At 35.9% G+C, this 27,917-nt stretch overlaps 1 protein-coding gene across 1 annotated transcript in view; it reads left to right on the top strand.

Annotated features, from left to right (window-relative positions):
- CNGB3 (cyclic nucleotide gated channel subunit beta 3) overlaps positions 1–27,917 on the top strand; it is a 153,289-nt gene that overhangs the window by 73,396 nt on the left and 51,976 nt on the right. Inside the window, exons 5-11 of the mRNA XM_077163224.1 lie at positions 1,888–2,040; positions 2,880–3,088; positions 8,980–9,030; positions 11,290–11,376; positions 14,594–14,658; positions 15,417–15,539; positions 25,710–25,851. Of these exons, the coding sequence (XP_077019339.1) occupies positions 1,888–2,040; positions 2,880–3,088; positions 8,980–9,030; positions 11,290–11,376; positions 14,594–14,658; positions 15,417–15,539; positions 25,710–25,851 (830 nt within the window). The remainder of the gene's footprint in view (positions 1–1,887; positions 2,041–2,879; positions 3,089–8,979; positions 9,031–11,289; positions 11,377–14,593; positions 14,659–15,416; positions 15,540–25,709; positions 25,852–27,917) is intronic.

The raw sequence follows: 27,917 nt of genomic DNA, 5'->3' as shown, positions 1-27,917 counted from the left end.
CACAGGTATAGGCATGGGCCACCAACAACATCTACTGTAGCAAGTTTTACTGTAAATATTTATTAAGAATACTGATAATACAAGTAGATATCATCTTGTTATTCAAGATGTAATGGAGAGGCTGGAGGGAACTGCCTGAAAATGTAGAGCTGTGTTCCAGTAGCCATGTTTCTTGAGGTTGATTGAATAATGATATAGCTTTCACAGTGTTACTGTGTGATTGTGAAAACCTTGTGTCTGATGCTCCTTTTATCTACCTTGTCAACAAAGGAGTAGAACATATGGAATAAAAATAAATAATAGGGGGAACAAATGCTAAAATAAATTTAGTTTGAAAGGCTACTGATCAATGAAAGCGAGGGGTAAGGGGTATGGTAGGTATAATCTTTTTTTTTTCCTTTCCTGTGTTCATTTTATTTCTTTTTCTATTGTCTTTTTATTTCTTTTTCTGAATTAATGCAAATGTTCTAAGAAATGATGAATATGCAACTAAGTGATGATATCGTGAATTACTGATTATATATCTTGATGTTTTATTTGGTTTCTTAATTTTTTAATTAATAAATAAATTTTTAAAAAAAAGAATAATGGGTTTCAAACTATATGAGACCTAGTACACAGGTCTGTATAGGTACAGTAAAATAAAACAGAAGTATCACCAAAAAAAAAAAAAAAAAAAGAATACCGATAATATACAAAGAGCTACATATACCATTGAGTAAAGGACATCAATAGAGGAGTCAGATAGGATGATGGACAAATAGCATGGAAAAATTTAGGAATATTATCAAACCTCCTTAATAATTGCCAAATGAATTTGTGAAATTTCATCTGATTTCACAAAATGAAATATTTCACAAAATGATACATATTATGATTGCATCTATGTAATATGTTTACATGCACATAGAAAAATAACAGCAGAAAGATTGTTTAATAAATAAAAACCAAATTGTTAATTATATGTGGTGGAATTGGATAGATTTGAGGTTTTCTTTATAATTCTATGTAAATGAAGTGAGATTTTAAAAATAAACTATGGATGTATAATAGCTTCTTTGCAAAGAGAAGAAGCTAAAACAAATCATAGAGTCATTATACTTTGATAAATAAATATTGAAGAGAAAAAATTGAGTTTTACTTACCTATAAGTTAAGGATATAATGTGAGGCTAATGTTGGAAACTAAAACCTACAGAACATTGTGCATTTGTAATATTTCTGATCAATGTAAATCTAAGCATTGGCTGTTTATGCTCCAAAATATGTAAGAATCAAGCATAGATTTTAAAATATCCTACACGTAAATCCTACATGATACTTTATAGTGATCTTTAAGCCTGGTGTGTATTTCGAAATTTCAGTGTCTTCCTTACCTGGATATTTTCATAAATGTCACTATTTCAAAAGTCATGAAGGTTTTATCTCATCTGCCTGAGAGGGGAAGATTCTCAAATACTCTGATTTCAAGAAACCCAAGCTTTCTACTCAATAAGCTAACTTGATCCTATGCAGTAAAAATATACTAGAGTAGATCTGAATTAAATAAAACAGGGTAAACCTGGATCAGGAGGACAAAGAAAGATCATCTGATTTCACATTGTAAACATGTTGGCTTTTGCTAACCTGGCTTCCATTACCGGTTGGAAGCTTGGGAAGTTATTTCAGGACTTCGAAACCCCTTTTATAGAAGACCATGAGAACGCCCTGCTCTTGAGAGGGGAATTTATAGCCATGGCCTTCTCCATGGACATACAACTCCTAACAAAGCATTAGGTACACAACCTTAACTGAATACTGAGTAGGAATTTTACTTTATTTTATCAAAGACAATACATTAAATATCATTGACTTTGAAAAATATTTTTGTCTTTTCTTCCATATAAAGCAAAGCCCACAGCTGTATCATCAACACAAGAAACCAATGCTAAGCTGAAAGAAGAACATTACCAGGGCATGTTGTGTTGCAAAATCCAGAAAATGCCTCTGACAGAGTACCTAAAGCGAATTAGACTTCCAAGGAGCATAGATTCATATACAGGTACCATCAAAGGGTGGACTTGTCCCAGTGGGAGAACTGATTGGCATCAAATCACAGATGGCTTCCGACTACCCTAGCCCACAATCTGAATCTATCTAAAAAGCAGAATTTAAACTACATAATATGCAAAGGATCATGTGCCCCTCTCTGGTGCAGAAAAGAGATAAAATATCCTTGCCTGCTTTCAAAAGGCAGTCCAGGGAGTGTACAGCCCCTAGTTACCTTTGGAAAGGAAGCCCCAAAGCATGAAGCAATATGTGAACTGACACCAAATGTTTTTAAACAAATTTAAAAGTCTGACTTCTTCCATGGGTTCGTATTGTTAATTATTCTAATTGAACAAATCCCCTCCCCATCCTTCCTTGGGCAAAGAAAGGCAATGAATGAAGGGACATGAATTGCCTCAATGGGCTGATTCCCTGCTTCCCCTTTTTAGCACTATCCCCATGGGGCTTTCCTCTCAGGCAAGATGTGGGTCTTTCCCCTCCTGCTCTGGGCAACCCTGTAGATGCAGATTAACTACTGATGAGCAAGAGATCTGTTGCCATAGCTATGCCTGGGCAGCATACTTCTGACTTTTCTTGAGTATCCCCTTTCCCGATCCAAATAATGTAGTTACCCATGGGACAGACTCAAGAGTGGCCACTTCTCTAGGAGACAAGTTGAAAAATCACTTAACATACCTTTTAAAACCCAGTGCCTCCTGGCTTTAATACAGCCTCATACAGCAAATTATTTACTTCCAGAGGATAATGCCCTAACTTTACCAAACCAAGCAGGAGAATTCTTTTATTGTTTGTCACATGCTATTTAAATTATTACAGTTGTTATCTTTCTAGATCAATTCTATCTCCTGTGGCTCTTGCTTGTCACCATTGCCTTTAATTGGAACTGCTGGCTTATACCACTGCGCCTAGTCTTCCCATATCAAACTCCAGACAACACACACTACTGGCTGACTACGGACATCATATGCGATATCATCTACGTGTGTGATATGCTACTAATCCAGCCCAGAATACAGTTTATAAGAGGAGGAGACATAATAGTAAGTGGGGCATGGGAGAAGCGGAAACTGACAAATAAATGTTGTTAGGTTGAACTACCAAAAAGTTAATAATTAAGCAAGTGTAAGAATTTGAGAATTTTGCCACGCAAAGGAGGACTCCAAGAGACGTTCTCTCATGCAACACGCAAGGGGTTTATTTTCCACACATGTGTGGGGCTCGCTGAACACGCAGGAACAGAGAGCCCCGAACTTAAGTCTGCAAAAGCTTTTTAAAGGGTAAGATGAGGGGGGTGGGGGTTGAGCATGGGTCACAGGTGCTGTTTTGCAAAAAAGCAGATAAGAACAGTTTTACAATAAGCATTTCTTAACAGTTTTACAACAAGTAACCTTGGCGCCAGGATTGTTTATCTTCAGCCTGATGGGGCCCATAATTCTTTTCTTTATAATTCTTAACTCACACTAAATGCATAGCCGTGAATATAAAATGACACAAATGCTTTTGCTGGATATTTCAGAAGCTAAAATATATGTAAATAGCTAAATTAAGCAGGAAAAATTAGCTACTGTTAAGCTTTATAAAATTCCCTTTTACACAAGTTGTTTTACTTAATGATTCACTGGCCATCTCTACATATATGGGTCTTTAACCACAGGAAAGCACGAGTAATAATAATAATAGCCACATATCACCAAAGAATGCTCACCAAGTCCTGGGAACCATGCATCTCCCCATGCCTTGGTTTCCTAATCTTCAAAATAGGAATAACAGTATATACCTTACTCATTATGTGATGAGATGATTAAATGAATCGATGCATGTAAAGTATCTGAAACTGTCTGGGACATAGTGAGTGTGTATTAATTGTTACCTGTCATTATTATGCTAGTTAATTTGTTTATAATGTCTCACCTAATGCTCTCAGCCACCCTGTAAGGAAGATATTATTATTAGCCCATTTATAGATGAGGTAACTGAGATTTGAAGAGTGATTTGATCAATGCACAAAGCTAGAAAGTATCAGTGCTGGGATTCAAACTCAGATCCATTTCACTACAAAATCCATGCTCTCCACAACTGCAGGATGCTGGTTTGGGTTGGCACGTCTTTCAGAATTTGATAATACTTGAGGATGCAAAGATACAAACCAGACATATATTTTACCAAAATGTTTTAAAATGTGCATTTTATCAATGCAAAAAGAAGAAATAATTTAGTACATATTCCTGTACATATCAAACCTCAAACAGCCTATGAAGCAGTAGTTTCTCTTACCATATTGCATTCTGCCATTAACCTCAATATTTTTAAAAGGCAGGTATTATTGTACTCATTAGAGTCTACTCAACCTTCCTAGGAGGTACACTGTAAGAGAGACTAGGCTGTAATTTTTTTTCAAACATCGTCTATTTTTTGTTCATCAGTCTGTAGTCAGCACCGAGCATAGTGCTCACACAGAATATATAAATCACGTCCTAGGTTTTAGACATGAACACTTTGAGCAAACCTTATGTAAAAAGAAAAGAAAAGATGTCATGGCCCTTTTAGCCAGTATAGACCCACTGTACTATCCAATATACTGGCCATTAGCCATGTGCATCATGCAAATTTATATGTTAATTAGCTAAAACTAAATAACATTAAAAATGCAGGTTCTTTGGTTGTACTACGCATGTTTTCAGTGCTTAAGAACCACATGTAATTAGTGTTTCCACATTGGACTAAAGATTTTCGTCATTGCAGAAAATGATTTGATTGCCCTCAAAGAGAATGAGACAGCAATGAACCATCAAGACATCCATTGATTGAGACAGCCAAACTATGGTGAGGAAGCCACATGGCCTGCAGCTGTGTAAACAATCAGAGGACACAGAATGCCGCCACAGTTTGTTTTTATTATTAATATGACATCTTCTAATCACTTTCTTTTCCATTCCTCGCTTTCTAGACTCATCACAGGTCATTCCTCATGACCAAATGCAGTGGCCTACCACAGAAACTAGCATTCTTGCCCTTAGGAGAAATTATCTTCTCCTGGATTTATAGAGAATTTCACAGCCACTCCAGTCAATCTAAGACAGAACACAGAAGAATATGTTTTCACAAACACACCCAAGTTTTAGAGCCTAAACTCCTCAGCTCTTACCTAGGTAGCCAGAACGATACTCTTTTTCCAACAATGTTACTGTGACAGCCTATTCCCATGTCCCAGTGACAGCTACACAGAACACATAATCTGATGTCATAATAAGAAGAGCAGAGTGACTAAGTATATGGCACTTTAGGTATAGGTATTTTTTGGGGAAGAGAAATAGGTTTCTTAAATATAATTATATTAATTATAATATATTAATAGTATATATTAATTCTCTTAAATATTTTCCTATGAATCTCCAAGAAAGCTTAAATTATCAGAAAACTGGAAATCAGCAGCTTGGATGATTTTTTTCCTTTTTTTTAAAAACATTATTTCCCAGGAAATGCCCCTATACTTGAAATCTTTCCCAGAAAGAAATTCTAAAAGCAAGAGCCAACACCATGGTAAAATATCTGTTCAAAATATCCCTTTATGTGGACCTGAGCATTATCCCTAGAGCTCACTGGCAGTTTGATGAATGATGATGATGGTGTACAAATAAGAAGTCAACAACCAAAAAAAGAGCACTAATTTCAACCTCCATTAGATGCACAAGGGGGGAGAAAATCAATGTCTGACAAATGGAAAATGACAAAATCAGTAAAGGGAGATTTTTCTTTTCAATTTTCTAAGGGCCCTTTGCCTGCAACAGAGTGTTAAAAACAAGAAAAATAAGAAGAAAAAAAAAAAACACTCAATGGGCTGTACTTAAAATGCATTATCACAAGCTACAAATATAGAGCAGGAGCTAATTGCTTTGTTTGTTCAAAAGAAGTTTAATGGTTTCTTTAAATTAGAGTAGGTAGTTTTAGCCTTTGGATCTTGATTACATTTTAGTAAGAAATTTGTGAGTTGAGTACCCAACCTGAAGTTCTCACCACATTTAGCTGTTGGTTTATTCCACCAAAATATTCACTTATTAATTAATTCATTCAATCAACAAACATTTACTTAACCTCTTTAGCTGCCACAGGTACTACACCAGGACTGTAAGATGGAAAGATTAATTTCCCAAGCCTTAAGAGAATATAGACAAGTAATAGGCAATAGATAATTGCAATTGAGGTGCTAAAATTCACAAGAGAAGAAATCAAGAGGGTTTACAAGTTTTCCACAACATTTATTTACAATATCTTTCTTCCAAAACTAATGCTCTGCAAAGAGAGCAGAATTTCAATCAAGTCTCTTTTCTGTAATTTCCTTTATAAACAGCAGAAATAGAGTTGGAAATGACTGTGGAGTTTCTTCCTAGATGAGATATTTGCACCACAACCCTTTGTTAAATTTACTTGCCAAACAAAAGTATCCATAGAAATCCCCTCACCATCAGGGAACAACACCAGCCAGGCCTTCCATTTAGTCACTGCTTTTGGCATTTAATCTTCTAGTTACCGCTTATGAACTGACCTGAAGAAAAGTAACCACTCCCTCTTCTGTGCTCTGTACACTTTACTCACACTGCTATTAGGCAATTTTGTTAAATAAAGCTTAGACTAATTATGACATAGTAGAAACAAACAGACCAGAATCTAATTCTGCACCTGAAGTTTGCTAACAGAGTTACTTAAAGAAAATGAATTTACCCCTTTCATTGAACATAATCTTCTTCATCCATAAAATGGCACTAGCAGTTCCCATCTTATAAACCTCTGAGGATTAAATGAGACAATATACCCCAAACCCAGAGTCTGGTATCTAGATGATGATCAGTAAATTATCAAATGAATTAAATGAATGAATTCCCACACTGTTATTAACTTCTCCCTCTTGTTTCATATTTGTAGATATAGCTACCTTTCTTATGTAATTGTACATTTCTTAGAATAGGGACAGAAATGGAGCATTTTCCTCTCTACCATAGGACTTCAAGAGTAGATACTCAAGAAATGTTTGAAGAAATAAATGAATGGTGTCTTAGTTACCTGGGGCCACTTAATAATGTACTGCACACCTGGCAGCCTAAAACAACAGGAATTTATTGTCTTTCAGTTCTGGAGGCATGGGCAGGGCCACGCTTCTTCTGAAGACTGTAGGGTCCAATCATGGTTTACCAGCAATCCATGGCCTTCTCTGGTTTATTGCATACCTCAATGGTTGCCTCCTTCACAAGGCTGTCTTTGCTTTCTGTGTGTGTCCGAATTTCCTTTCCTTATTTTAACTAGAATATCTTCAAAGGTCTTACATACAACTAGGATTATATTCACTAGACTGGGGGATAGAATTTGAGCATATCTTTTGGGGAGGTGCAATTCAATCCATAACAAATGGCAATCTTGTTTTAAAGATTTACTTTCCTTGAATTTAATTATTTAATCTGCACTATAGTTGATCTGTTGCTAATGTTTACCTTTCTCTTAGAATGTGTCTTCTATTATTTCAGACAATATTATTATCTTTGAAAAATTCTTCTAGCTGTTCTTGGTAAAATTAAGGAGTTCCTGTGAATTGTGTATCAGAAGAGGTGGACAATGAGTAAATATATTAATACCTCTGTAGCGTTTCTTCAAAAACTATCTGTTGGAAAAGAATTTAGATGCAAATTAGCATATCCTTCATAAAGTAAGCCTCCCCTGAAGAAATGTTGCCTGCATAATGATGAGGCTTTAAAAAGAGAGAATTAAATGGGGTGACATTTTAAAAATAAATGCCTAATTGTTACCGGTAAGCATGCTGATCCTCATAAGGCTAATGATAACAAATTTATTTAGTGCTCCAAAGAAGTGGGATTTTAAAATTACTAGATGGCACTTGCATTTAATCTAGCAAGTTTTAGTTTTATTTACATATGTTCAGTTATAAGATAATAGAAAATTCTGAAAGTAAGGGCATAAATGTGCTAAAAAATAATTCTTCCTTTATAGGGGGAAGGCATAGTATTGCAATTTATCTGCTTAGCCCCTGAAAGGTGTCTGTCTGTGCCAGCTAAGCTTTGAAGAAGCTGACCAATTTTATTTGATTTATAATATTATCAACTTAGACCTATCTACAGTGACTCTGTAAGCCATTTTGTTGCACAGTAAAAATTATTAAATGTGCATATTATATATTTTTCTGATATACTTCTGTAGAATTTAATTTGTTTATGTGGGTAAAATTTCTTCTAAAAAATGTGGGGATTGGGGGAATTAGAGTGTTTGTTAGCCAATCTTTACTATTGCTGGGCAATATTTTAAATTTTCCAACTTTGGAAAGCTTGGAAGACAACTATTAGAAGATACTGCTTCCATTTGTTATAGATATAATAATTTGGTCAACTATTAAGTAGTTTCTAGAAAATTGCTCCCTACCTGTAACTGAAACATAAGAAAATACATCCAGTAATGGCATTAATTTTCTTAGATCCAAATACTAACAAATGCTTCCCTTTTCACATGGAGCCAAGAAATATATGTGTACTTCCAAAATATGATAAGTGTCACAAAGTGAACAGGATGCTAAGGACCATAAAGTGTCCCCTAGTTGTGATAATTAGCTTACTGGTAGCCTTGGCTCTGGTAGTCTATGGAATAAAAGAAGTGGGCAGAAGTCAAATTGCCGCCATATTGACATGGGTTGAGGGATAAATGGGAGGGAAGAATATGGAGGAGAACAGTGTAAGTGGCCCTCTTATGAAGCTTGACTATGCAATAACAAAAAAGAGCGCAAAAGGCAAGGAAACCTTGTTTAAGATGTGAGAGAATGGGTAAGTACAGACAGAGGGGAAGGAAACAATAAAGGGAATAAATTGCAAGTATAGAGAAAAAAAGTGATGAAGTTGCGAAAATTAGTATGAAATATGAATATAACATATTACAGGTGGATTCAAATGAGCTAAAGAGACACTACAGGAGTTCTACAAAATTTCAGGTAGGTGACTTACAACAGTTTCAATATTCTTCATGCAATCCATTACCATTTTGACTTTAAGTCCCATCTATAGATTTCTAAAAACAAATCCTGTTCCTACTAGAATAGCCTTTATAACAGAATTCATCAGATGAAGCTTTATTAAGCAAAAGCAATCCTAAAGTTTTTGCTTCTCAATAATTAATGATATACTTCCTTATATATGCAAATGTGTGATACAATATATAGGTCTTTATTAAGCAGAGCCAAATACTTTAGTGCCCATCTTTAAATTCTGACTTAAAAATCAATAAAGGGGTGTGCTTTGTCTTGTCCATAGAGAATTCCATCCTTTACTTCATTTAACATGATGTAAAATCTATAAAATTGTTTCTACTCGTGTTTCTTCCTTGTTCATAAAAGCAAAATAAGAAATAGAAAAGAAGCAATTATTCAGATTTGGAATCTTCCTCTCCTCAAATAACAGTATAATCTTGTGTTTTATGGCCCATAATTATGTATAAGTTACTTTCTTTTATTGGTTCTCATAACTGTGAAATAGGTAGAGTTCAGGGGTATCCAAGGTTATCCAATCTATATGAATCAATTTCAGCCTCTTACTTTAGGGACAACACCTTAGTGACCTCAAATTTTGTTTAACAAATATAAATGGGGCTGTGCAACGGTGGCTCAGTGGCAGAATTCTCACCTGCCATGCCCGAGACCCGGGTTCGATTTCCGGAGCATACCCATGCCAAAAATAGATAAAGATATAGATTTAGATAAATGGTTGGATTGAGGTCCCAAACTGTTCCTACTAGCTCTCTATGATTATTAAAACCCCTTTCATCTGTTTTTTATCTCCAATTTATTTTCTTTGTAAAAAATAACTGCCACTTAGGCATATTCATAAAATCTACACTGTTTGATGAACTCTACAAAGTGGATGAATATTCTTTGTAAATACCACAAAGCTTATTCTAAACTCTCAATTGCTTTCTTGAGTTTAAATAAGAGCTAAAATAGTTCATATATTTAAGTTATGTATACAAATGTTATGTTCATTAAATTACAGTCACCCCTTCTTTTTAATTCCCATAGTGCCTGCTGCCTGGCTTATGGCATTGTATTATACTTATTTTTGTGCTTGGTTAGCCCACTGTTAGATTATAAACTGCTTGTGGACAAATCCGATGCCTTATCCCATTTCAGTTCCAACAAGTCTTGCAATGTGCCTTTTACAAACTTCAGGGTTTTACTCCTTTCTTACTTTTAAGACATTATTTTACTAACTGTTCTGCCTCATCTTATTATGAGGATCCGTATCTCTAGGGTAAAATCAATGAGGTTTTTAGATATGTGGCAGTTTCTAAACCGATACTTTTTAGACATAATTTGTTTACAATAGATAATCTGGTAAATTCAAACTAAAAATTCTATTCTGTCCAATTTCTAGTCAATAGAATAAAAGCTCAATTTCTATTAAAACAGCAGTAAGGCTTTAAAATTCCATTACACAATTAATTACCTCAACTCTCCATTTCATGCGAGTGGTCTTACACAAAGCCCTTGAATGTTTTTGTCTTAAGATATCTTAAATGTTTTTTTTAAATGTACCTTATTTCTAAAATTGTGTAAAATTTAATGAAAATGAATGATTTTATCCCACATAAAAAATGTTTTATTATCATTTTCATTTCTTTTCTCCTTCTTCCCTTGCACAGTCTCTGATAGACATTTTCACTGCAGTTTACTGGTAGCAAATGTTCCAAAAGTAGACAGCAGTAGAAAGAATTGAGGAGTGCAGATGAACCACCAACAATATAATCAGCCCTGAGCACTGGAAAATTGACTGAAACATAAAAATATATCACTGCAATGAATGTGCAATGCTTTCAGATAGAATTCAGGATGGACTTGATTTTCAGTCCGAGGGCCTCATGTTCAAAACAGTATTAAATGTGTTTTAACATTATCAACCTTGCCATCACTGAAGTTTATGTGACAGCTCAACAAAAATCCCAGCAAATACAGTGCCCAAGGAGAGATCAAATGCATGCAGGTGGAAAATATATTAAAAATAGGCTACAGTAATGTTCTTGTTTTTATAGTGCTAATATGCTTTTCAGTGGCACCATGCATATCCACCTGAGCAATTTTGGATTAAACAACAAATAATTTATGGTGACTTAGCAACTTTCACAAACATCAGTATAAATCCATCCCTGTCCATAAAAGTATGTAAACCCACCATAATTGTGAAGTGTCTTCTTCCAACAGTTGGATCTTGCATCGATAATACCATTTGATGTCTTCTATCTCTTCTTTGGGCTTAATCCAATTTTTAGAACAAATAGGCTATTAAAGGTAAGACAAGTATATTTAACTGCTTTCTTCTTGTAATAATGGAAATGTTGGAGCAATTTTAAATATCCTAAAGTTACCAATATTCTTTCCCACATGTTCCTCCATTTTTCTGCCCTCAACAATACTATGAGTTTTTTTTAATGAATGAAGGAAAAAACATCATTGCTTATACTGACGGATGTTGCTCCTGGTTGTTTTTATTCTATATCTCATTACAGGTATTTTTATAATCTAACATAGAAATGCTTTGTACCTCTAAATACAACTACAACTGCAAATGAATCTTGTATGATTTTGAGCATTTTCCATTTGTCCTTTTATATCAGTTAGTGAATGCTTAGAATATTGACTGTAAAATGAAGCAGCTCCATTAAATGACCCCTAAGTTACCTTACCTAAAGTTCTATAATTCTAGGAAAAATGCAAAATTTATCTAATTTTGAAAACAATCCAAATGTCCACCAAAAGGGAACTAGCTATGAAACTGTAGTACACCCACATAATAGAATACTTTGTTGCAAAAAGAGAGAGCAATATCTCTACCTACTGATATCAAAAGACCTCCAAGACAAATTGTCAAGTTAAAAAGAGTAAGTTATAGAACCATGTATAGAACAATGCTAACTTTTGTGTAACTGAAAGGGAAAATAATTCAGTTTTTCTATGTATATAAATCTGGAAGGGTACCAAAAAACTAATAAAACTAGTTATATGTGGTGGGGAGGAGAGATAGAAGGGATAACTGGTCTGGATAGGGAAGGAGTGAGACTTTTTAAGGTACATATTTTTATACTGTTTTTGAACTGTGTGAATGTATAACCTATTCAAAAAGATTCTGAGCCATAAATATTTTATAACTTGTAGCTTCATTGGATATCTAAAAAGAATCTGAGGCAAGCCAGAATTTGAAATTCCACATAAATCATTAATGATGCTACTTTCTTTAAAAGAGTACCAAAGAGTCTATGGATTGTGGATGATTATCTCTTTTGCCATCTCAAGAAGATAACTGAGTATAACCTGGTGACGTGTGGATTCTGTCAACAACAGTAATAGCAACTTAATAGGAAGTGCTGCCATTTATTGAATATACACTTGACTACATACTTGGACAAAACTTTAAATTCCTTTTCTCATATATTTCTCCCATCGACTTCGTGTTAGAGTTTGGAAAACTGAGGGTTAACACTGTGGGAAAAAATCCATCCAGGCAAACTACTGATGAGTGGCAGTGTCTGGATTCTATCACATATTTTCCTGACTCCAAATTATTTACCTTCGTCATTTTGGTAGATGAGCCTCAGGCTGGATTGTCTTTCCTTTCATGCCCATGATTTTTCCCAAGTTGAGAAGGACCTTAGCCCAATATTTCCAGACATCTAAGACAACCCTGGAGATCTCCAAACCAGAGATTTGGAACGTAGATCTCAATCAAAACAGAGCATAACATTCAAAGCAGTTTAATGGTCAAGCCATTGCCCATCAAGTTTCTAGGCTTGCATAGAAGTTTCAAGATGTCCCCACTCAGGGAAAACCAACTTTTTGAAACACCCAGGTCCCTATGGATTTGACAGTTTGTCTAGCATTCTAATAACAGCTTGTAAAACACCAGCTCTTCACATGCCATCACTGTACCCCTCAAGTGTCCAAAAGCCCTAGGCTCTTTCTTAAAATATAGGAGGTCCTAAAAGTCAGTGTTGATCTTCTTTTCATTGCCCCATAGTCAAATTATTCTACTTCTTCCAGTGTCATTTTAATGCATAGTTCTCTAGGATAAATATTTATCATTTATTTCTCCAAGTTTTAAATTAGAAAACAAATTAAGAATATGATAACTTTTCTCTGTAGTGGACACTTAAGCTAAGTTTATAAATATGTCTTTGGGCAAACTTCTATCAAAGAGCATAGTAAACTAGCTCCCAGAAATTGGAATTATCTTCCTATGAACATTAAAGCAGAAATTCTGAAAAAATAAACAATTGGCCTACATTTTTAATAAAGAGTCATTACATCTACTTTTTTTAATCCCAAATGTTCTATTGCAGTAATATCTACATTGGATGAAATTTTGAACGAAGTAATCCTCAAGTCCCTTCCATCTGTAAAATCCTGTGATTCTACTTTAACATTAACGTTTAGTAGCAGATAAAGCATCTAAAGGCTTAAATAATATAATAAACCCCACTTTTCAAAAGTCAAAACTCTTGGCAACTTCAATCATTTTGACCACATTCTGATGCTGCCTTCTTTGTGCCAGGCACTATTTTAAGCACTTTAAATATGTTAATTCATATAAGCACACAATCCCTTTAGAAGGCTTGCCCTCTTTTGTCCCCATTTTACAGATGAGAAAATCATGATGCTAAGAGATTATGTGTATTTTCCAAGGTCACAAGGTTGTTAGTAAGTGGCAGCAGTGGTATTGGAGTTTGGCTCTATATTTCATGCTCTTACCCTTATCTTATACTGTATTTATAGTTACATAGTAATAAAAGAGCAAGTGGGGGTGAGTGTAAGAGTAAAGAGAGAAGTAAAAGTAAGAGGAAAAAGACTTTGAGGTTCATTTAGGTTAGAGTCACATGAACTCACTGTGTTTTTGAACAATGTCAAGAAGAGCTAACGAATGCTAGCATTTACTGGACTTAAAATTTTGTGGAAATTAATTCACAATCAATATAAATTGCTTAAAATCGGTGCTCATGTTGAGCAACAGGACCTAACACCTATTTATGACTTCCACGTACTAAACTATCTTTTTTTTTTTTTTTTTGACATGGGCAGGTACCGGGAATTGAACCTGGGTCCTCGGGCATGACAGGCAAGCACTCTTACCTGTTGAGCCACCATGGCCCACCCAATACTAAACTATCTTTTTCCTATTTTCCTTATGTCTAGGGGAATCTGATTTTAATTATTTTAAAATACAGTTCTACTTATATGCTTTCAAAAAAAATGTCTTGAAGCCCAATTTTTCAACAAGCATCACAAACAAAACTGTTTTTGAGAGTACGAATAAAATAAAGCAAGGACTTCTGAGATTGGGCACCATGCTAAAATGTACCACAAAGAGCAAAATACCACAAAATAGGCCCTGGTGGGTTTTCTGAAGGAATAAAATTATCTTCACTAACAAAAATCTATTTTAAATAATTTTATTTAAACAGATGTATCCAAGACTAATATGCTTTTGGATTTCTTTCGCTTCTTTTCTACATAGTATGCCTCATTTTTTGAGTTTAATCATCATCTAGAGTCTATATTGGACAAGGCATATATCTACAGGTAAAGTATGACTCAGTAGAGTTGGGGCACAGGGTGGGAAAGAAGCAATGGTAGCATTTTAGATACCATTTACAAGGAATGTGATCTCCCTCTTCAAGAAAAGGAGACAATTTCAGATTTGAAGCTCCATAAAATACGGGGTTATATAATGAAACAGATTTGAATATTTTCAAATGAGATATAAGTATGAAAATCATATTAGGTTTTTGATGAGCATAGGACTAAAAAAATAATAATAGGACTTATTATCTGCTTCAGTGAGAACAGATATTAAATGTGCTCTTTCACAAGTTGACTTTACATCTCTCTCATCACAATTCACCCCTAACCTGAAGTTCATTCATTTGTTGTTCTGAACTTCACGTGCTCAGAGACCTCTGGTCTCAGTTAATCATAGCATAAAGCCCCATGAGCTTCTCAAAGATATCTAGTTAAATCAATGTGGCATATTTTATGGAACTCAAAGTGGAGAGGTGACCCGTGAGACCACATCTTTCATGGAGTTGACTCATACCATCTGTGACAAGAGAAGATATTTCTTTTTTTTTTTTTTTTTACACTCTGTCAGTCCCAGTCAAGTCACTGTTGTCAGAAAACATTCAGTGGCACATCATTTTATACAGTACTAATGAGAGTTAACACCTTGCGAATCTGAAGCGAAGGGGTTCAGTGGAGACTTTAAGGAAAATAAAATATTAAAATAGGCTGTGTTCCAGGAATAACATGAGTCCTTACTTTCCAATTCTTCTCCCTGCCAGAGTCTTTCGAACAACTGGATATTTGCTGTTTATCCTTCATATTAATGCCTGTATATATTACTGGGCTTCAACCTATGAAGGAATTGGCACTACTAAGTGGGTGTATAATGGTGAAGGAAACAAGTAAGTTCTAATTTTGCAAGAGATTTTACTGGTTTTATGGATTCTTCAGTATATGGGTTTAAGTCAGTGCTTTCCAAACTGTAAGTCACAGTACCTTTTAAGTGAAAGAAAGTGGAGTAGAAAAGAATAGAAAATATCAGTTTGTTCATGCATGGCAATGATAGCTCTTATGTCATGGAATATTTGTCTCGTATGTGCGCACGTGACTGCCTGAGTGTGTTTGTATACTGGGCTGCCCTGTGAAATACATTTCTTACTCTGGATCACGATCAAAAAAGTTTAAAAACCTCTGCTTTAGACAACTAATGGTAAGTTAACATTTAATAACTCCAATGCTGATCGTTAGTAATGAACAATGTTAATTATTTGGAGGGCAGATGCAGTGGCTAATTAGTTTACCACTGAAGAGTTTTATGGGTTTATGACTCCGCCATAACCACTAGCTCAATTAAATACTTAGAAAATAACAAGGATCATAAATTAAACTTGACAATTAGATATGCAAGTGTCCCAGGAATAAAAGATCATTTAAATAATTTAGTACGGTAGAATCAGGACTCAATAATGGCAAGATTCCACTGGGTTTTTTAATAGTGAAATTTCCTTTTGGTAGATAAGAAAGACAGGTGTAAACTAGACTCCATTAATTTACTATGCCAGTGAAATGGCACAGTATATTATAAGGCAACATCCGTAATGGAAAAGAACAGCTACCAGCATCACTTTGAAGGACAACTCCCAGTCACCTTGGGAAGGACAGCAATTGTAGGATTAGAGCAAAGAGACTAAAAATACCTTACAAAATTACACTTACCTAGAATGAATTTGATGTTTGTGAGGGATGATAATTACTTTTTTTGAACTTTTAACCAGAACTGATTTTTTAGAATTTAAAGCCGGAAAAACCCATTTAAGGTGAGAGGTCACGGGGGAAGAAGAATTTTAGGTATTTTTAGGCATTAAATATTGCCTAAAAGTATGTAATACAACTTCATTTAGGTGCCTGTTGCTGGTGGCAGTTTTTATTATACTAGCAAGAATGATACAGGGTTGCATCAGAATGTTTTCCAGAAAAAGTGGGGCTATTTATCTTTTCACACCTAGATGCCTCTCTGCAGAGTTTCCATGGGATATTTCTTATTCCTAGTGCCTACTGCAGTGCTAACCGTATAATAGACCCACAGGAAAAAAAAAAAAAAAAGAAGGAAATCACCCATCTTCTTAATCACCATGGAAATATTATAAAAAAGGTGATCATTTTCTGAGCCAAAGAGCAAGTTTCAATAGATGCCACAGAACTGGTATCACACAGCTCACATTCTTTGATTATAAAAATCAATATTACCCCCATGGGCCTGCTCTGTTCATTTGGACTGGAGTGCTCTCCCTCAAGTCAAAAATCCAGAGGTTAAATTCTGTCATCCTTTGCATACCACATTCTCCTCTCTTCCTCACTGCTGCATATGGAGGTGGCAGCACAGACCCCTCATGGAGTCCAAGATGATCAGAAAGAGGACTAAGAAGTTCATAAAAACCTGTCACCCAACATATCAAAATTAAGGATAACTGGCAGCAACCTAGAGACACTGACAACAGGGCACAGAGAAGATTCAAAGGCCAGATCTTGGTGTGCAAAATTGCTAATGGGAGCCACAAAAAAAGGAACACACGCTGCACAGTGGTTTCTGGAAATTCTTAATCCACAATGCCAAGGAGCTGGAAGTGCCGCTGATGTGTAACAAATCTTCCTGAGCTGAGATTGCTCACAAAGGTTCTTCTAAGACCCACAAAGCCATCGTGGAAAGAGCAGCCCAGAGTCCCCAGTCCCCATGCCCTGCTGCACAATGAAGAAAATGAATAGAAGACTCATTGTCTAGTTTTATGGTTTTATTTACTACAAATAAAAGTATAACACAAACAAAAAAACTCAAAGCACCAATAAACCAGCTATCAATTGACAGGGACACATGTTGCTATCCTTGGAGAGAAAATGCTTTGAAAAACAGCATTCTAACATACATTTTTTTTTTATTAATTAAAGAAAAAAAAGAAATTAACACAACATTTAGAAATCATTCCATTCTACATATGCAATCAGTAATTCTTAACATCATCACACAGATGCATGATCATCATTTCTTAGTACATTTGCATCGATTTAGGAAAAGAACTAGCAAAACAACAGAAAAAGATATAGAATGGTAATATAGAGAAAAAAATAAAAATAATAATAATAGTAAAAAAAAAGAAAGAAAAAAAAGACAAACAAACAGACAGACAAAAAAAAACCTATAGCTCAGATGCAGCTTCATTCAGTGTTTTAACATGATTGCTTTACAATTAGGTATTATTGTGCTGTCCATTTTTGAGTTTTTGTATCTAGTCCTGTTGCACAGTCTGTATCCTTTCAGCTCCAATTACCCATTATCTTACCCTATTTCTATCTCCTGATGGTCTCTGTTACCAATGACATATTCCAAGTTAATTCTCTAATATCGGTTCACATCAGTGGGACCATACAGTATTTGTCCTTTAGTTTTTGGCTAGACTCACTCAGCATAATGTTCTCTAGGTCCATCCATGTTATTACATGCTTCATAAGTTTATTCTGTCTTAAAGCTGCATGATATTCCATCGTATGTATATACCACAGTTTGTTTAGCCACTCGTCTGTTGATGGACATTTTGGCTGTTTCCATCTCTTTGCAATTGTAAATAACACTGCTATAAACATTGGTGTGCAAATGTCCGTTTGTGTCTTTGCCCTTAAGTCCTTTGAGTAGATACCTAGCAATGGCATTTTTAAAGATAATTTGTATATGGCAGTTATTAATATGCTTCCATTTTCCTAACAATTTTAAATCTTCACCGCCTTCTGCTTTTGCTTCAAATTACCCTCTGACCTGTAAGCCAAGGTTTTGTGATGATTATCAAGAGCATTTTTAATTTAACCATTGTGATGGTTTCTGAAGACCTCTAAATTGAAAGCCCTTTATGAAGACCATTAGGTTTGTGAACTTTGCCCTCATTAGAATTAGGTAGCAGAATGTGGGAATTAAGTGAAGCCTTGTACTCATTTAAAATATGGCACACGTTTATTATTATTCCATTAACTCTTACCGGAATAACAACATCTCTTCATTTTAATAGATGTCAAGAAGGCATTTTCATTTATATTGAGTGAATGGCATCCTTCTTTAGACTGTGAAATTTTAAAAAGAATGAAAATGTTTTGCTCAAAAGGAAAACACACAAGTAATTAAGTTTGGTTGTATACCCAGAAATGGCCCCAATGTAACTTTGTCCACAAACACGCCAATCTTATTTACTTTCTAACACAAATTTCCCAATGTGCACAAACCTCTTTGCACATCCCTTGACCCAATCCCTAATGCCTACAAGGAAAGAGTAGAAAAGCATGCAAAACTGTCATGCAAATCGTGACATCATATGGCATAAGAAAGAAATCAGAATTACTATACCTAGTGCTAGGAGAATTTAGGATACTCCGCCCCTTCATTTTAAAGATAAAAATGATGAGACTTAGGTAGATGAAGAAAGTTGCTCAGGGTTCTTTAGATACCTGAGTTCAGACACTGGCCCCCAAAAAAGGAGTGGTCTTTACACTACAATGCCTATGAGGATATTCTTGGGATATAACCAGAACACAACAGAGCAAAGAAATCAGTGGACTAGAAGAGAGATGAAGGACAGTTGGCAACATGACAGGGAAGAGTCTGGAAGGGGATTACACAGATGTTCTTGCAGCTGAGTCTTCTTATGTTTTCATTTTAGTAAGTCTATGTATGCATTCCCATTCATTCATTCATTCATATCATTTAACAAATATTTTTAAGCCTCTATCATACACTAGGTATATGTCTAACCTCAGAGAACTTGCACTACTAATGGGGCAATTATCCCCGTATCCATTTCCAGTAATAACTTTGTAGAAACTTTTAAAAATCACGTCCCACCACATACCCAGCACATAGTTAAAATTTTAAAATACTGACAATACCAAGTGTTGGGGTAAGAATATGAACTAATGGAACTCTCATACATTGTTGGAGGGAATGTAAAATGGTACCATCACTTTGGACAAAGATCTCACAGTTTCTTATAAAATTAAACATATATGTGTGTGTTAGCCTGAAAGTTACCGGAATGTGATATACCAGAACTGGAACAGCTTTTCAAAAAGCAAATTTAGTAAGTTACAAGTTTACATTTCTAAGCCTATAAAATGTCCAAATTAAGACATCAACAAAAGGTTATCTTCACTCAAGAAAGGCTGATTGGTCTGGAACACCTGTCAGCTGGGAAGTCATGTGGCTGGCATCTGCTGGTCCCCTGCTCCTGGGCTCTGTTGCTTTCAGTTTCTGATCCTGTGGGGGTTTTTCACTTTACTTCTCTAGGGCTGGCTTTCATCTCTTGGCTTTCCTTGGCTCTCTCCAGGTTCTGGTTTGCTTAACATCTCATGGCGACATCTGCTGGGCTCCAAGCATCTCCCTGCATCTGTGTCTCTGTTCTCTGAAGCAACTATGCTGCCAGCATCTACATCTGCTGTCTCGTGGCTCTGAGGCTTCTGTCATTTCTGACTCTCTCCAAAATGTTTCCTCTTTTAAAAGATTCCAGTAAACTAATCCAGACCCACCTGGAATGGGTGGAGTCACATCTCCATCTTATCAAAAGATCACTACCCATGACTGGGTGCATCACATCTCCATGGAGATAATCTAATCAAAAGATTCCAACCTACATCATTGAATCAGGATTAAAAGAAATAGCTGCTTCCACAAGATTGACTCAGGATTAAAACATGGCTTTTCTGGGGTACTTAATACTTTCAAACCAGCACAACCTACATTACAGCTGAGAAATTCCAAGCCTAGATATTTAGCCAAGAAAAATGAAATTATATGTCCTTAAAAATATTTGCACGGAAAAATCACAGAAGCTCTGTTTATAATAGCCCAAAACTGGAAAGCCAGCTGTGTTGGTTTAAGGGAGGTATGTCCCCTAGAAAAGCCATGTTTTAGTCAAAATCCTATTTCGAAAGGCAGAATAATCCTTATTCAATACTGTATGTTTGAAGTTATAGTTGGATCGTCTCCCTGGAGATGTGATTTAAGCAAGAGTGGTTGTTAAACTGGATTAGGTGACGACATGTCTCCACTCATTTGGACGGGTCTTGAGAAGTTTCTGGAGTCCTATAAAAGAAGAAACATTTTGGAGAATGAGAGATTCAAAGAGAGCAGAGAAAGCTGCAGCACCATAAAGCAGAGAGTCCACAAGCGAGCGACCTTTGAAGATGAAGAAGGAAAATGCCTCCCAGGGAGCTTCATGAAACAGGAAGCCAGGAGAAGAAGCTAGCAGATGATGCCGTGTCTGCCATTTGCCCTTCCAGATGAGAGAGGAACCCTGACCATGTTCACAATGTGCCTTTCCAGATGACAGAGAAACTGTGACTGTGTTCGCCATGTGACTTCTCACTTAAGAAAGAAACCCTGAACTTCATCAGCCTTCTTGAACCAAGGTATCTTTCCCTGGATGACTTTGATTGGACATTTCTATAGACTTGCTGTAATTGGGACATTTTCTTGGCCTTAAAACTGTAAACTAGCAACTTATTAAATTCCCCTTTTTAAAAGCCATTCCGTTTCTGGTATATTGCATTCTGGCAGCTAGCAAACTAGAACACCAGCCTAGGTGCTCATCAATAAAAGTATAGCTAACTATGGCATATTCAAACAATGGCTACTTCTCAGCAATAAAGAAGAATAAATGACTTATACCCACAACATGGATCAATCTCAAAAACATTATGCTGAGTACATGTGACATGACTCCTAGGAATGAGCCTAACCCTGGCAATATGGGATCGACAATGCCTTCCTGACAAAAAGGGGGAAAAGAAATGTAACAAAATAAGGTGTCAGTGACTAAGAGAGTTCATATAGAGTCAAGAGGCTATTCTGGAGGCTACTCTTACACAAGCTTCAGCTGGATATCGCTACTATCATAGTTTGCCAAACCCCAACCAAAACCATTCCTGCCAACCCTAAAGAACAACTAGGGCTTTATCTGAGATTCTAAAAGATTCCCCACACTATGATTACTTTCCAGAAACCTACAACCACCAGATGGTTCCTAGGCTGGATAAGTCCTGAAACCCAGAGGAGTCGGTCTCTCCAGAACATCAGCTAGTTCCATTCCCCATCCCATATTGTTTACACTCCTTTTCAACATGAACAAATTGGAATGGGCATAGCCCAAAAGCCTCAAAGATTGAGAGAAAGATCAAAGAGAAGGAGGAATTATAACAGAGAAGTTAGGATTTCACAATGAGTATGACTGCTGAATCATTACATTGGTATTTCAGTCTCCAGTGTCTTAGAGCAGATAGAAGGAAAAATCTAAAATTATGGAATTGTAGTCCATACCAAACATTGAAATCTGTTCTATAACTACTTATTATAATGTACTTTGAAATTATTGCTTTTTTGTATATATGTTATATTTCACAATAAAAAATGTTAAAAAAAAAAAAAAAAACATTATGCTGAGTGAAAGAAGCCTTACACAAAAGTTTGTATACTGTGATTTCATTTATGTGAAAAATTCAAAAATAGGAAAAACTTAACAGGTTAAACTTAATGGTGGGAAAAATATTAGAATAGTGGTTGCCTCTGGGGTGGAAGGGGAGGGACTGACTATAGAGGCATGAGAGAACTTTCTGAGTGATCGTTATATTCTTGATCTTGACAGGGTTTGTGTTTCACAGGTTTCTGCACTTACCAAAATTCATCACGTCACACTTAAGAAATGTGCATTTTATTGTAGGTTCAAAATAAACAAATACTGAATGCTGGTTAATAGGTACAGAAGTACTGTATTTAAGAGGAAGTGTCTTGAAGTCTGCAGATTACTTTGAAATGTATCCAAAAAATAGAATGGATTAACATATGGAAATTTGGAGGGATACATGGCAAAGGAGGTATAGTAAAGTGTTAATGGTAGAAATCTAGGTGAGAGTAGATAGGTGTTCCCTGTAAAAATCATTCAGTGTTTTTTGTATGTTTGATATTTGTATGTTGGGGGCAGTTTGAATGTCACAACTGTTTCACAAAGGAAGAATTTCCAGCTTCACACTTACCTGCTTTTTTATGGTTTCATGTCAATTCTGCCTTATTGCTTTAGTAAGCATGCTAAAGTATTGTTATCCATATACGTGTGCAATCTGTTAGATAGTCATTAAATCAGCCAGATAGAAAGACTCTCTTTGAAAGGATCTATCTGCCTGAGGTATTGGTATTAGGGGTGGACACACTTGACTAATTAAGCTAATCCTAGAAAATCAATACGATGCCATCTAATTAAATAACAAATCTTACCTTTGGTTGTGCATGTCTGCATATAAGATGTGACCAAGAGAAGAATCCCAAAATAAACCTCAATGCATCAAGGCAGAAAACTTCCAATTAACATTGCACACTATTTAATATCAAAAAAATAGTGCAAGTCTCTCCCTTCAGATTTGGAAAATCAATACCAAAATTAAACTGTTGATTCTTATTTTTTTTTACATCTTATTTTTTACCATCCATAAATTTTAAAATGAGAGGTAATAATTATATTTGTTCCTGCTAACATACAGTGATCTTGGAGGGGACAAAAGTTCCAACAGTTTAATAGAGGAAGTCATGTGGAGGGAAAATGTAGCCCCTGCCTCACTCTTGCAAAGTATCAGGTTCAATAAACATCTTTAAATTAAAGAGACCCACAGGCCCCAGACCCATGACCAAAATAAATAAGGTAACAGGAAATTTTAAATTGGAATTGGAAAAGCTAAATTCAATCCATAAAATTAATTCTGTTCTTCTTCAAAGTGGTTCTTTTTGACATCGGGTTCACAGTAGTATTAGTAAGTCCTTGGAAGACTACTAAAAAATTATTACAGAGAGGTAATATTTTCATTCTCTTGGCACAGCGATTTCAAACTCTACCAAGGAGTTCATTATTTTTTTCTGTGCCTATAAGTACCAAGTAAAAAAAAATCCAAGATCATTTATAAGGTTATCAAGTTTCAAAATGAGTCATTTTTTTCTAGATTATTTTCATTTGACTATTGATTTCAATTGCAGTCTGTTTCTTCCATTGTAAACCCCAATTCCTTACTATTGAAGACCTAAAGATCTTAAACTATTTTTACAAAAAAGAGAAAATGGCCACCCTTGTTTAAAGACGCATTTATTTAAAGTGCTAATATTATACATGGCAAACCCAGATAAAGAAACAGAAATTTGGTTAAGGTAGGATTCTGTAAAAGGCACAGCTTTTCTGTGCCCACCTGGGATACTAGATTAGCTAAGAGGGACCCATTAAATCTAAAGGTGTCTCTGTTAACAATATCTGGAGACGTTCTTTATCCATAGGACACTGTCTTAAGGATTCAGTGGAAATGCCTGTCCTCCAAGCATGCCATCAGCTCCATATGGAGTATTCCCCATAGTAAGCCTAATCATACAAAAACTACAGTATATTTACAGTGGGGGTCCTGATACTAACTTCCATTCCCATCTTGCTATGAACTCAGTAAAACTTTATCTAAATGTAGCTAAGCAAATACTGTATTTCTGTCCAGCCCGTATCATATTCTATTCTGTGGTCCTGGTTCCCTGACCCTTTTCCTATCTGGGTTGTAATTTTCTCAGCCTCTCCATTTTCAATGGCCCAGAGTTAAATACAAAATCTTTATTGAGTATATTTTTTAATATACTTGGTTTTCTTCAATACCAAATACTAGATAAATAACCTATTACACTCAGTGATTTCCTTATTACGATGGAGTTCAGTTCTCCTCTGTCTCTGCCATGTCAACCTATTTGTAATATAATAGGATGTTGGTAGAAAAAAAAAAGGACCAGCATTTACCTGCTGTGTTTTCCATTAGTAAAAACAATTGAATGTGAATTGTAAAAGGCTCTCCTGTCTGCATAAATATCCTTGATTGCTGTAACACTCTCCACAGATCACTAGTGTTGTAGTTTAAAGATGGCTGCAAAGTCTGCGCTCTGCCGATTGAGAGGTAGATTCAAATGTCCCTTGAGTATAAACTGACCTTGTGGCCTGCTGAACAAATAGAATATGGCAATAGATTAAGATGTTATAGGTCTTCTGAACTACTGAAAGCACGGCAGCTGCTGCCCCTGCAGCTAGTGCTCTGGGGATAAACTAGCCACCCTGTAATAGGTCCATCTACTCTGAAACTGCCATGCTTTGAGGAAGCCAAAGCTATTGTTTGAGTTTGCTAGCTGCCGGAATGCAACACACCAGAGACAGATTAGCTTTTAATAAAAGGGGATTTATTTTGTTGGTTCTTCAGAGGAAAGGCAGCTAACTTTCCACTGAGGTTCTTTCGTACATGGAAGGCACAGAATGGTCTCTGCTGGTCTTCTCTCCAGGCCCCTGGGTTCCAACAACTTTCCCCAGGGTGACTTCTTTCTGCATCTCCAAGGGCCTGGGCTGAGCTGCGAGTGCTGAGATGAGGAATGCCGAGCTGCTTAGCAGTGCTACATTGCGTTCTCTCATTTAAGCACCAGCCAACTAAGTCAAATGTCACTCATTGCAGCAGACATGCCTCCTAGCCGACTGCAGATGTAATTAGCAACAGATGAGGGTTCATGTACCATTGCCTTATGTCCGCAGCAACAAACCTAGGTGCCTTCACCTGGCCAAGTTGACAACTGAATCTAACTACCACAGCTATTCACGCTGAAAGGCTGCAAAGAGAAAGAGAGACCCAGCCAGCCCCAGTCATTCCAACCAGCCCAGCCCAGCCCAGACATGGGGGTGAAGAAGCCCCCATGGGCTTCCTAGAAACATAATGTGGGACCATAAAATGATGAATTTATTAAGATGGTTATTTCGTTATACCATTAAATTTAGGGGAAAATGTTTTGCAGCAAGAGATAAGAAATACCCTCTTTGAGCATTTCACAGGGTTTACCAAGAAGTTTGCAATAGCATACATGGTGACTGCAAATCATCAGAAAGAAAGTTTTGATGAGGAAGAAGTTTATTATAATTTAATGATCTGTACTCCCAAGCATATTGGTATTGCAATGTTTTAATAAAAAGCAAAACATGCATCTTCTCTTTTAACAGGTATCTGAGGTGTTATTACTGGGCAGTGCGAACTTTAATTACGATTGGAGGCCTTCCAGAACCACAAACTTCATTTGAAATTGTTTTTCAGCTCTTGAATTTTTTTTCTGGAGTTTTTGTGTTCTCCAGCTTAATTGGCCAGGTAAATTGAGATGTGAATCACTAGAGACCTACTGTTGTCATGTTTGAAATGCTAACAAGCCTTCATAAACCTTATGGAAGAAAAATAAAAATCTCTCTGGCCCTTCCATTTTAACTAACTATGATTTATTTTAGTGAATTGGAGGAAAATGTGACTGGGCTAACATCACCTTTCAGTTTTTAAACCATCAAATCTGTCGAAAGTCTGTTAGCAATGAGAGTTCACATGGACTCTCAGAGGAAGTCCCTAACTCCTTACTTGAAGCTTCCTAACAACCCTTAAAAGCTCTCCCATTTATTTGAACTTCAGTGCTGACACAGAATCACTGCATTAAAAAGGATTTGGGAGGTCATTTAAACCAGAAGTTGCCAAATGTCATTTAAAATTATAAATCATTAGTTCACAAATTTTTAAGATGGCATCTCGTTGTCCTCATTCCTAAGAAATCAGTCTAGTAAGAAAGGATTACGAATTTACTTATGTATTTACATAAATAACTAATTGGAAGGTACTTGGCATTTATAAGGGATAGAGCCTAAAAACATCTTGAATTCACAATTTCACAGGGGAAAAAAAAGCTTGAGAGCATAGCAACTTTTTTTTGTATGCCGAATAGAGGGGTCACATATCATTATTCGTCCATGTGAGTCTCCTGTTACTGCAGCACCATTAGTTGAATTTTTTATTTATATGTTTGCTTTGCCTGTTTGTTTGTTTTTGGGGGGGAAGTATATGGACGGGGAATTGAACCTGTGTCTCCTGCATGGCAAGCAAGAATTGTACCACTGAACTACCCTTACACCCCCCAAGAGCATAACAACATTTGAAGTTACATGTGTGCATACCACATGTTAGAGAGCAGCAAAGCCATGCTGAGATTTGTGCACTGGGTAAAGCATTAGGCTATATCATGAAATGATAATTCCTACTAGAAAAGTGATTTGTTCCCATTGCAGTAGTATGAATGAACCTCATGCTTTAACAAAATTTAACAGCAAAAACTATTCTTTATGACATTTGAAGCTGTTCACAAATAGTCAAATCTCAACTCCCACATCCATAAATATCAAGCATCTGCTTTATATGCACCAGAGGAGAGGTTGAAACGCAGTGTTGGTTTAGAAAGTGAGGCTGCCCGGAGGTTTGATGGTGGAGGGTACATTTGAGCCATCTTAAAAACCAGGTATGAGTCAGTAGTTACAGATGGGTAGTCCAGTCAGCTGGCCAAGGAACAATGAGAAGATGGCCATGACACAGCACAATATATATCTGGAGAAATAGAGGTCCAGAAAATCACTGCAGTGTATAAATAAGGTTAGGGAATATGCAAGAACAAGATATTTTAAGGGCCTGAAATTTAAGTGTTGACCTTTATCCTGAAGGCAAAAGTAAGTCAGCCAGGGCAGGATTTTAAACACAGCAATTCAGTAAAGGTTAATTAAAATATACTATGAACTGGAGGGAATGATATAAAAGGTATATAAAGCTGAGTTAAAGGAGAGTGAACTAGTTTAGGAATATGACAACCCCAGTTCGATTATGATAATGAAGAGAAAGATTGTAAAGGAGATTCTGCTTGGAAAATATTCAGGTTTGTGAAAATGGATACCAAGTGGTTAAAATCTGTGAATATAAAATATTATGATCTTAATAGCTAGGGAGATTGCGGTAACACTGATTGAAAATCGGAAGGTGGTATAGAGAGAATTTCAATTCAAATCTATTTGAAGGCAAAAAAAGTAAAATCACATTTTTTAATTTCTTATAAAATCAACGGGAGATACGTTGCCACACCATAGTCAATATTTTCGCTATTTTTCCAAATGAGGAAAGTCTGGATTGAAGAGATTAAAAGGAATCCCCAATTCTTACAGTCAGAAAAGGTCAGAACCATAAAAATGATATCGAAATAGTATATATCTAAAATTTATTGAGTATTTAATATGTCCAAGGTATTTTTCATGAAAACAAGACTAAAAATCGAGGTCTGGCTCCAGTTCAGCTCTCTTGCTTCTCAGAGCGTAGCCTTTGGACCAACACCGTCAGCATCATTTGGGAAATTCAGA

Source organism: Tamandua tetradactyla, chromosome 6 (genome assembly GCF_023851605.1).
Source record: "Tamandua tetradactyla isolate mTamTet1 chromosome 6, mTamTet1.pri, whole genome shotgun sequence".
Classification (NCBI taxonomy): domain Eukaryota; kingdom Metazoa; phylum Chordata; class Mammalia; order Pilosa; family Myrmecophagidae; genus Tamandua; species Tamandua tetradactyla.
The sequence above is the reverse complement of the archived record's forward strand: the minus strand, read 5'-3'. Positions and strand labels throughout refer to the sequence as shown.